The 11088-nt window shown below is 40.8% G+C and overlaps 1 protein-coding gene across 2 annotated transcripts; it reads left to right on the plus strand.

The window, feature by feature from the left end:
• The first annotated feature begins 320 nt into the window (after window positions 1-320).
• Window positions 321-5745, plus strand: LOC106609414 (28 kDa heat- and acid-stable phosphoprotein). Of its 2 annotated transcripts, none has more exons than XM_014208217.3 (6): window positions 321-484; window positions 1120-1202; window positions 4495-4572; window positions 4767-4891; window positions 5150-5301; window positions 5514-5745. In XM_014208217.3, the coding sequence occupies exons 1-6, from the start codon at window positions 472-474 to the stop codon at window positions 5546-5548; spliced, it is 486 nt and encodes a 161-aa protein (XP_014063692.1). In that variant the 5' UTR covers window positions 321-471; the 3' UTR covers window positions 5549-5745. The 2 variants fall into 2 exon arrangements, with proteins under 2 accessions (XP_014063692.1, XP_014063701.1); XM_014208226.3 differs by having other exon boundaries at window positions 5520-5741.
• Window positions 5746-11088: the final 5343 nt, after the last annotated feature.

An 11088-nucleotide genomic window follows, 5' to 3' on the forward strand; every position in this document is an offset into this window, starting at 1 on the left:
ACTTCCTGAGGGGGAAGAAGCACTGTTGTGCCTTCTTTACAATTGTGCTAGTGGACCGTTTTAAGTCCTTGGTGATTTGGACACCTGGCTCTGGCTGGCTGGTAAGGTGCAAAATGTTCTAATTCAAAAATGACCGCCACATAAAATAATTAGGGCGGTGCTTACTAAAGCAACGCACTTACAGATATGTGTTTTCATTGGCTATGTTTACTTTCCGTCCACTCTGCATGTATTTTGGTGATATGAATGGTCTGTTGACAAGCCTGTCAAAATTCCTGTCTAGCGATTGGCTGAATATTGCATCATTGCACTGCCTTTCACTCTTGTTGCTCTGAAGCGGGTAAAATATTGTGCACTTGTCTAGCAGGAGACAAGTATTTGGAAAAGAAACACTGTTTTGCTGGGAACAGTGAAGTGATTTATTTTTTTAATACATTTTCTGTGTTAGTTGTTCAAGTTCCTGTACCAAATATGCCAAGAGGCGGTAAGTATCAAACGCCGTTATTTTTGCTAACGTTCCAAATGTAGTTAACGTTAGCTAGCCATACAACGGAACATTACCTTAAGAAATATAGCTAACTAACGTTAGCTAGCGACTTGGAAGGATCTGGCAAAATGTATGTTTTGTTGAGTATCCCCGTTTCGTGAGAACTGACATGGCTTGCTAGCCACTAGCCATAGAGAAGCACATTGACACCTGGCAACTTGACATGCCAGATAGCGTACAGCTAACTACTGTAGCTAGATGCGCTAACTATGCAACGTTAGTTGTTAGCTAGTTAGCTTGCTAGCTGTTAGGCTACTGTCACTAGCTACCTAGCCAATGTTAGCTAAACTGTTCATCTGGCTAGCACCATGTGCACCCGGTTGATTTCATCCATTTACGTTCATGTCAGTATCATGTTTCTTGGCAAGCATTTACTGTCCCCCCTGATAGTAATGATATGTGGATACTGAGTTATGCCACAATGTATCCAGGTAGCGAAGAAGTGCAATCACTTTTATGGATTGGATTCTGACATCTGTAGTTAACCATGCCGCAATGAGTAAACGTCAAGTATGACTCATCTCTTGTTCTCTGTGATCTCTACGCCACGCGCTCTCATTTGGGGTTTTAAGGTAAAAAAGGTCACAAGGGTCGGGGAAAGCAGTTCAGCAATCCAGAAGAGATCGACAGACAGATGAAAGCACAGAGAGAGCTGGTGAGTAAAGGACCCATGTCTCTGAGGGGATATCAAGTTTTTGCACCTTTGTGAGTAACAGCTCTAGACCAGTGATGGGGGCGGGGGCAACAAAACATCTGAACTCTGCATGAGAGGCTGCAGTGGCTTGCGGGTCTGCATACCCACATCCATACCCACACATTTTATTTTTTATTTATTTCACCTAACCAGGTAGGCTAGTTGAGAACAAGTTCTCATTTGCAACTGCGACCTGGCCAAGATAAAGCAAAGCAGTTCGACACATACAACAACACAGATGTACACATGGAATAAACAAACATACAATCAATAATACAGTAGAAAAATCTATATACATTATGTGCAAATGAGGTAGGATAAGAGGTAAGGCAATAAATAGGCCATGGTGGCGAAGTAATTACAATATAGCAATTAAACACTGGAATGGTAGGGTGTGCAGAAGATGAATGTGCATGCAGTCCTAGCCTTTCCCAAAATGAGAATAATATTCAAATCTATTTTTCATGTACATGAATGAATAAATAAAGCCTACATGTCAAGGTGTAGGTGATTTGCATGTTGTCCAGGGGTTGCGTTAGATTAAAGAAATCTGCATTTTCAAAATGCAGACCATAAAAAAAATGTTTTAAACCATTTCACCTGTGTTTTATATCTAAAGTAGTGTTTTTTTTTTTTTTTTTTTTCCCCAATAGGGATCAGGAGTGTGCAACTATAGTTTTCATTCACAGAGAATACATTAGTGCAACACACTTGGCAGAAAATAGCTTCATCTTTATCCATGACAACAAAGTGCAATGCTATTTGGCTAGCAGGAAATTAGCTACCAATGAAAAAGGAAGGTATTTTTTGCAAAAATGATGCATGGCCATCATATTTCTAATGTTTATCATAGAAAGAATGTAGCCAGTTACATTTACTAATGTTTTGCTAGAAGTTAATCTTGTATTTCACCTGAGAAAAGTACCACAGAAATATAGCTATACATCAGTCAGAGCTCTGTCTGCTGATAGAATGCCCATTCATGAAATCTCATCAGAGTGAAGTGTAACTGAAGCACAAAATTAGTCTTATGCCAAGAAGAAAATACAATTGGAAGCATTTTAGATATGCGTTTTCAAAATGCAGCAAGATATTTCTTTTTTTTCTTAACACAGAATTCTGTGTTAACACGACCCCTGTTGGCTACAGCCTCGTGTCCAAACCAATGTGACATGAGGGGGGGAGTCAAACTTTAATGAAACTTTTAATTACATAAATATAGGCTAAATGCCAGTCATTTTTGACAAATATAATGAAGGATATTTAACGTCTAAAGGCTTGATTCTGACGACATACTCAAGGCACAGTTCGTTCAGATCAAATCACTAGACAGGAGAGTGAAGGACCGTGCCCGTTGCGCACCGCTCATCACCCACCTTGAATCTGAGTGGAGGCGGTCAGCAATTTCAAATAATTTTAACAATAAAAGTCATTGTTTAAAACCTGGAACTTTTGTCATTTTATGAAGCATGTCTTACCTTGTTTCAAAGTAGCCTATACAAAATATGACCATAGGAATGTTGAGGGAATTATTTTAAGAACACTTGATGTCATTGAAACCAGCATTTCTCATGTTCTATTGGGTTTTCAAATCAACGTTATTTTATTGCAAAAAGGAATAATCCTAGTCGTAATAGTAACCCATTCTCGTTGATCCATCTTTAGATCTCCCCTTTCTTAATTTCTAGCGGAAATCTCTGCCACATGAAACCACTCACACGTGCAGTGCGCTTTTAAGAACCGTGTTTTCAAGATAATTGCATTTTGGATATTTGCACGTAGCGTACAGCCATGTGTGCATTGAGTTTATAGTTTTATTTCTTCATGTGATCAACATTTCAAGCTAAACGATCTGTTGCATCAGCCTCATTGCTTATTTGTTTTTATTTTTTATATGTGCAGTAGTTGTGTGAATTCTGTCCACCCAGAACTGTCCCAGAGTCTGTTTTGAACTGTGTAGATATATATTTTTTGTAATCCCAGGGACGACGGGACTCCCTTAATTTCGAGCCCTAAAGGGAATTATTATATAAAAGGCAAGAAGTATTTGGTTTTAATGTTGCAATATATTTTATAGGCTACAAATGGTGGCCAATCATCCCCCAGGACATCCTTAAAGGGGCAGTGTTTTGAGAAAGTCTTGAATATGCAAAGAAGACAATAGATGGTGTGGCCTACATTTTTGTCAGATTCTCTATGGTAAAAAAGAGAGTAACACATTTTATTTTGTAAATTGGTTCCTTGCATCATACAATGATGTACAAATTGTGTTACAGACCAGATTTGTTTTGGGGGGGGGGACTTATTTGTCCAAAGGACAAATTAAGTTTATGTATTCTGCTATTCTAACTCTCAAAAGTAAGTTGAGAGCCCGCCTGAGTTGCCCCATCTCTGCTCTAGACAGATCCAGTCGTGGAAAAAGTACCCATTTGTCATACTTGAGTAAAAGTAAAGATGCCTTAATAGAAAATTACTCAATTAAAAGTGAAAATCACCCAGTAAAGTACTACTTGAGTAAAAGTATTTGGTTTCAAATATACTGAAGTATCAAAAGTAAATGTAATTGCTAAAATATACTTAAGTATCATTTACAGATAGCCAGGGGAACACTCCAACACTCAGACATCATTTTTACTTAAATGCTTTACACCACTGGACAGATCCCTTGTATTTTTATACAGGGTTCTAGCTTCAAGTGCAGGGAGCGATATGACGCCTGGGTTTACATTTTGGAAGGTGCTGGTGTCTTAAACTGCACTTTCTAGTTGCAGGTGAAACTCTGAAAACAAGGAAATATTCATCCACTTTTTGTACCGAGTGAGAAATGCCTCCTGCATGTGTAGATATTTGTGTTTGGTCACACTGTGTGCTGCGCTGTCATGTTCGTCTGCATGTGGCCGCGGCACTTACAATGACTTGTTCCAGCAATGACTTTGGGAAATGGGAGATGTCCATCAGCTAAATGGCAAGGGAACTCTCCACTCGGTGCAAAAAGTGGATTAAATGTTTTTGTTGTTGAATATTCTCTGGTTTTTGGAGTTCCCCCTGCCCTCGAAATCGAGAATAAAGGCGGTATCGCCAAGTAAAGGTTGGCTGAAAATGTGTTTACCATGCGCTAGCCCGGCTCCTTGACCTCCTGCACCAGCTAATTCGGCTAGTAACATTGACATGTATACTCCAAGGTATGAGAAATACATTTCAAACATGGACATGATGGCTTGAACATGATCTAACAAGTGTGTTTGTGAGACAGGAGGCGAACGGCGGGGTAGAGAAGGAGGAGGAGAAGTCATCAGGATCTGACGACAGCAGCAGTGAAGAGGAGGACATTGTGAGTGAGGGCGCTCCTTTTAATGTCTAGTTCTAGGCCGCCCGCCAAAGAATTAGAAGTGTTGATGTGGGGTTTTACTGAAAGGCTTGTGAAGATTCTCCTACTCACTTTGAAAGTGTTACCTGCCAACACTACTGTAGTCAGAGCTGCAATGTTGACTCTGTTCAATGTCTTGACGTTCTCTGTTATTACAGAACAAGAAGAAGAGTGGAGTGGAGGGATTGATCGAGATTGAGAATCCCAACCGCATATCGCAGAAAAGTAAGAAGGTGACCGAGCTAGATGTCAACGCACCCAAAGAGCTGTCACGCAGAGAGAGGTGGGGGTCCTTCAAGTCTCAGGCCTATGCCTAAAATGAAATGACTAAAGGTAGTCATTTCAGAAATAACCCGTTTTGACTTGGAAGCGTTTGGGTTAGTGAAGGTCTTGGGAGTAGGTGTCGGCAAGAAGATTTATTTCATGTCCACTGCAGCACGCCCAGTTAACATTCAGATGGAAAGGATAACAGCAAGAGTGGTGGGGTTGTTAATAGACCTTGGACTTTTTGATAGCAGGACTTTGTTACGCTCTGTCTCAGGGAGGAGATTGAGAAGCAGAAGGCAAAGGAGCGCTACATGAAGCTGCACCTGGAGGGGAAGACGGACCAGGCACGGGCCGACCTCGCCAGGCTGGCCATCATCAAGAAGCAGAGAGAGGACGCGCAAAAGAAGAGGGACGGCCTCAAAAAAGGTGAGGGATTACACATCTACTGTGCTAGTACTTTGTGCTGTAAAGTCCGATAGGTATTGGTATTTCTTTATGGTAAGAAACACGGCTTAAGTGGTTAGTCCGAGACGGCCATACAGGAACTGTTGTGTTAATTCAGACAGACTGTGGTTTAAGTGTTACTCCTTTTGAATTCAGTGCCTAACCGACTGTGTCTTTATCTGACGATTTCCTAGAAAAAGAAGCTGAAGACTCCAAGTCCAAGCGTTAGTCCCCTGTCTCCCGAGGACTTGGCCTGGCAAACATTCTTGTTGAGGCTGGAGAGACGAGAGAAGATTGTAGGGGGGAGGGGACCAATACGAGGGTTGTCGGCTCAGGGGTACTGTGTGCTTGGGCTCCTGCCCTTCATCTCTGATGAGGGAAGGGTGTGAGCCGGGCGTTTTTGGAGGACATGGGAAGGGGGGGGGGGGGGGGGGCACTTTGGGTACGCCTGTTTAGTTTCTCTGAATTATGTGAGGTTACAACGGCAGGTGTTCTAGTGTCTTCACTCCTCCCCTGTGTTCTTATTCTAAAGCTGCTGGAGATCATTCTTTAATTTTTTACATTTTAACACTGTTTACTTATGAATGGGAAATGTTGGGATGATGAGGGGTTTGTATACCTTCTCCTTCATCTAACCTGTTTTAAGGTGAATCAAGAGGAGGTGGTTGGGATTGAGGAACACTAGTAAGATCCATCTTATATAGGAAGTCTTTATGTACTCTTTATTATTCTCTTGTTCTGGCCTTTGTCTCTACCGGCTGTGTCTTCATTCACAACCTGACCGTTTTAAAGGCCTTTGGCCGCAAAGGAAAGATGTTGGAAAGAGCTGTCCCAGAGGCAGTAGTGTCTGACAAAACATACGTCGAGGAATCAATCAGCCTTTATGCCACTTATCTGTAGGCTGTTCATTTCCTGGATCTTTTATTCTGTTGGATGTGTTGGTTTTTCTGCCCAGACATGTTCAACTGTTTGAACTGTCACCTTGCTCTAATTTCTCATTAAACCACCTGGCAGTGTAACATCTAGTAAAAAAGTTATATTGGTATAAAACGGGGCATAATGATATTTCACAATAATAAAATTGAAAAAGCATCGCTATAGCCTCCTACTGCATGTCTCTTTCTCAGCACTATGGGTCACTATGGCTTTCTCTTGAAAGGGTCCATTATTTTGTTCTTTTTGACAGTTTACACAGGACCAAGTCAATGGTCGCGTTCCTCTGCTCAGACGTTGCATGCATCAGCCAATGGTTGCGTGCCATGTCATCGACTGCTGTCGGGCACCAGATTGTTCTAACATCCAGACATTATAAGATCTGGCAGGCATCAGCAACCCCTGGGCAGAGGACCTCGCCCACTGTCTGTCTCTCCCTGGTAGTCATGACGGTGCTATGCTGTAGCGCAATGGTTGGAACCTGATATGCCTTTAACAGGAAAGCAATATTCTCTGGAGGTTGTGGCGGAAACTAATTTCTCTCTTGAAAACATTCAGTATATACAAAGTGTTTTAATGTTTATAAAAAAGGACTCTCCAGGACTGAAAGGATTGGTCAGATAATTGGTTGACTCGTCTATTTGAATGAATTTGTTGTATAGAAATAAATACATTAATAGATGAATGAATAACTATTTGAATTGATTTTGATTTGAATGGACTTACACAATACATCCATGGTCTAGACCTGTGGTTTCCAACCTTTTTCAGTTACTGTATTACGGTGGGGAACCGCTGGTCTATACCACATCACATATGACATTTCACAAGTTGTAGGCCTATGTACATTTGACGGTGGTTGTTTTTAGGCCTGTACAGCATAGTATAGAAGTTTGTCCTTGCACCCCACCAAGCTTTTCAGACAAAAGATCTGCTTTGGCTTCAAACGCTGATGTGAATGCTCTGATAGACGGTGTGAAAAACGCAAACTCCTCGTGGAACAGGAGTGATGACACACAAGATTATGATACTGTAGTGCAGGGTTTCCCACTGTCCTGGGGCCTACCCTGGGTGCACGTTTAAATTTTTGCCCTTGCACTACACAGCTGCTTAAAATAATCAACTCATCAAGCTTTGATTATTTTAATCAGCTGTGGGCCGCTGCAAGGGCAAAAACCAAAACATGCACACGGGCCCCAGGACCGACTTTGGCAAACCCTGCTGTAGTGCACAGGTGTCACTCATTCCACAGAGAGCCTAGTGGCTGTGGGTTTTCGCTCCTCTTATACCTGACTGATGAATTAAGGTCACAAATTAGTAAGGAACTCCCCACACCTGGTTGTTTAGCTCTTAATTGAAAGGGGAAAAAACAGCAAACACTAGGCCCTCCATGGAATGAGTTTGACACCCCTGCTGTCGTGGATTTGGGGGACAACACTGATGGTCTCTAATACATACAGGTCCAACACATTATTGTATGTATATGGGCTGAAGATTGTTGCTCATTCTTCATTTTCAACACTTCACCCATCACCCCATACCTACAACTAGCAATTTCACTGTTGCCACCAGGCTGCAGTATTTGAAAAGACCATAACTGCCAATCTGCACATACACCTACATGCAACTTTACTGCTTTTGTAGATACACTGGAAATGTTTAGAACTGCATGCAATCTGTATTTAACCAGTGGTGTGTCCAAACTATAATATAAGCCTATGAAAAAAGGATAGCTAGGACAGATGGCTGTTCAATCGCCACTCACATACCATCATTATTAGATTCAATATGAGAAGTCCTAACCAGATGCCAATAATGTTTCCTCTTCTCACATCATGATCCGGTGTGTACTGTGGACAGACTGCTTCCATTTACAGAAGCGTAGACAGAACAGAATCCAGGAGATGTCAGATGGCCCAGTATTAACCCATAATATCACCATAGAGAAAGACATTTAGATTCTCCTGTAAAGTAAAAGTATCATGCATGTCCTCAAGTTTTCAGGAAGGTTTGATGTTGACAAAGAGGCCTCTATTCAGTCATGCATTTTAAAAAGAAAATGTTAGGTGTCTTGTCTTTTTACTACCACAATCTACTACTGTATGTATGGTGCAACCTCAACCAACATATACTCAGTTACAGAGCCTTCAGAAAGTATTTATACTCGTTGACTTATTTCGCATTTTGTTGTGTTATTGCCTGAAAATCTCACCCGTCTACACACAATACACCATAATGACAAAGTGAAAACACGTTTTTATACATTTTTGCAGATGTATTGAAAATGAAATACAGATATCTCATTTACATACGTATTCACACATCTTGAGTAAATGCTTTGTAAAAACACCTTTGGCAGTGATTATAGCAGACTTTCTGGGTAAGTCTAAGAGCTTTCCACACCTGGATTGTGCAACATTTGCCCATTATTCTTTTCAAAATTCTTCGAGTTCTGTCTTCTTGATAAGCAACTCCGGTGTATAGTTTGCCTTGTGTTTTAGGTTATTGTCCTGCTGAAAGGTGAATTAATCTCCCAGTGTCTGGTAAAAAGCAAGTTTTGCTGAACCAGGTTTTCCTCTAGGATTTTGCCTGTGCATAGATCCATTCAGGATAAAAAATAAACAGAAAAACTCCCCAGCCCTTAATGATTACAAGCCAAGCATACCCATAACATGATGCAGCCATCACTATTCTTGAAAATATGGAGAGTGGTACTCAGTAACAGTTTGTATTCAAGACAAAAAGTTAATTGCTTTGACCCATTTTTTGCAGTAATACCTTAGGATGCATGTCTTGGAATATTTTTATTCTGTACAGGTTTCCTTTTCACTCTGTCAATTAGGTTAGTATAGTGTAGTAACTATAATGTTGTTGATCCATCCTCAGCTTTCTCCTATCACAGCCGTTATACTCTGTTGCAGTTTTAAAGTCACTAATTGGCCTCATGGTGATATCCTTTGTGGTTTCCTTAATTAATAATTACTGCTTTTAAAAATGTTACCTATCTACCAATATGTTCTCCCTGCGAGGCATTGGAAAACCTCCCTGGTCTTTGTTTTAAGTTTTAATGTCACATGTACAAGTACTGTGAAATGCCTTTCTTGCAAACTCAAAACCCAACAATCTAATAAACAATAACAAGGTATTACTAGAAAAAACACACGAGAAATAAGAATAAGAAATATGAAGAACAGAATAAGTAAGTAAGCATACTATATACAGGGTCAGTTCCAAAACCATATTTACAATGTGCAGGTTATTGGAGTAATGGAGGTAGATACAGTTGAAGTCAGAAGTTTACATACATCTTAGCCAAATACATTTAAACTCAGTTTTTCACAATTCCTAACATTTAATCCTAGTAAATATTCCCTGTCTTAGGTCAGTTAGGATCATCACTTTATTTTAAGAATGTGAAATGTCAGAATAATAGTAGAGAGAATGATTTATTTCAGCTTTTATTTCTTTCATCAAATTCCCAGTGGGTCAGAAGTTTACATACACTCAATTAGTATTTGGTAGCGTTGCCTTTAAATTGTTTAACTTGGGTCAAATGTTTCGGGTAGTCTTCCACAAGCTTCCCACAATAAGTTGGGTGAATTTTGTCCCATTCCTCCTGACAGAGCTGGTGTAACCGAGTCAGGTTTGTAGGCCTCCTTGCTCGCACATGCTTTTTCAGTTCTGCCCACAAATTTTCTATAGGATTGAGGTCAGGGCTTTGTGATGGCCACTCCAAAACCTTGACTTCGTTGTCCTTACGCCATTTTGCCACAACTTTGGAAGTATGCTTGGGGTCAGTGTCCATTTGGCTGACCCATTTGCAACCAAGCTTTATCTTCCTGACTGATGTCTTGAGATGTTGCTTCAATATATCCACATCATTTTCCTCCTCATGATGCCATCTATTTTGTGAAGTGCACCAGTCCCTCCTGCAGCAAAGCACCCCCACAACATGATGCTGCCACCCCCGTGCTTCACGGTTGGGATGGTGTTCTTCGGCTTGCAAGCATCCCCCTTTTTTCTCCAAACATAACAATGGTCATTATGGCCAAACAGTTCTATTTTTATTTCATCAGACCAGAGGACATTTCTCCAAAAAGTACAATCTTTGTCCCCATGTGCAGTTGCAAACCGTAGTCTAGCTTTTTTATGGCGGTTTTGGAGCAGTGGATTCTTCCTTGCTGAACGGCCTTTCAGGTTATGTCGATATAGGACTAGTTTTACTGTGGATATAGATACTTTTGTACCTGTTTCCTCCAGCATCTTCACAAGGTCCTTTGCTGTTTTCCTGGGATTGGTTTGCACTTTTCAGGAGACAGAACGCGTCTCCTTCTTGAGCGGTATGACGGCTGCGTGGTCCCATGGTGTTTATACTTGCGTACTATTGTTTGTACAGATGAACGTGGTACCTTCAGGCGTTTGGAAATTGCTCCCAAGGATGAACCAGACGTGTGGAGGTCTACAATTATTTTTTCTAAGGTCTTGGCTGATTTCTTTTGATTTTCCCATGATGTCAAGCAAAGAGGCACTGGGTTTGAAGGTAGGCTTTGAAATACATCCACAGGTACACCTCCAATTGACTCAAATGATGTCAATTAGCCTATCAGAAGCTTCTAAAGCCATGACATATGTAAACTTCTGAATTTGTGGAGTGGTTGAAAAATGAGTTTTAATGACTCCAACCTAAGTGTATGTAAACTTCCGACTTCAACTGTATGTATAGGGTTAAGGGAACTAGGCAACAGGATATAAGATAAACAAAGTAGCAGCAGTTTGTATGTGATTGGGTGTGTGTGTCTGCACGATTTGATTTGAGTGGGTGTGCATGTGTGTCGT

This window comes from Salmo salar, chromosome 01 (genome assembly GCF_965601325.2).
Source record: "Salmo salar chromosome 01, fSalSal1, whole genome shotgun sequence".
Lineage (NCBI taxonomy): Eukaryota > Metazoa > Chordata > Actinopteri > Salmoniformes > Salmonidae > Salmo > Salmo salar.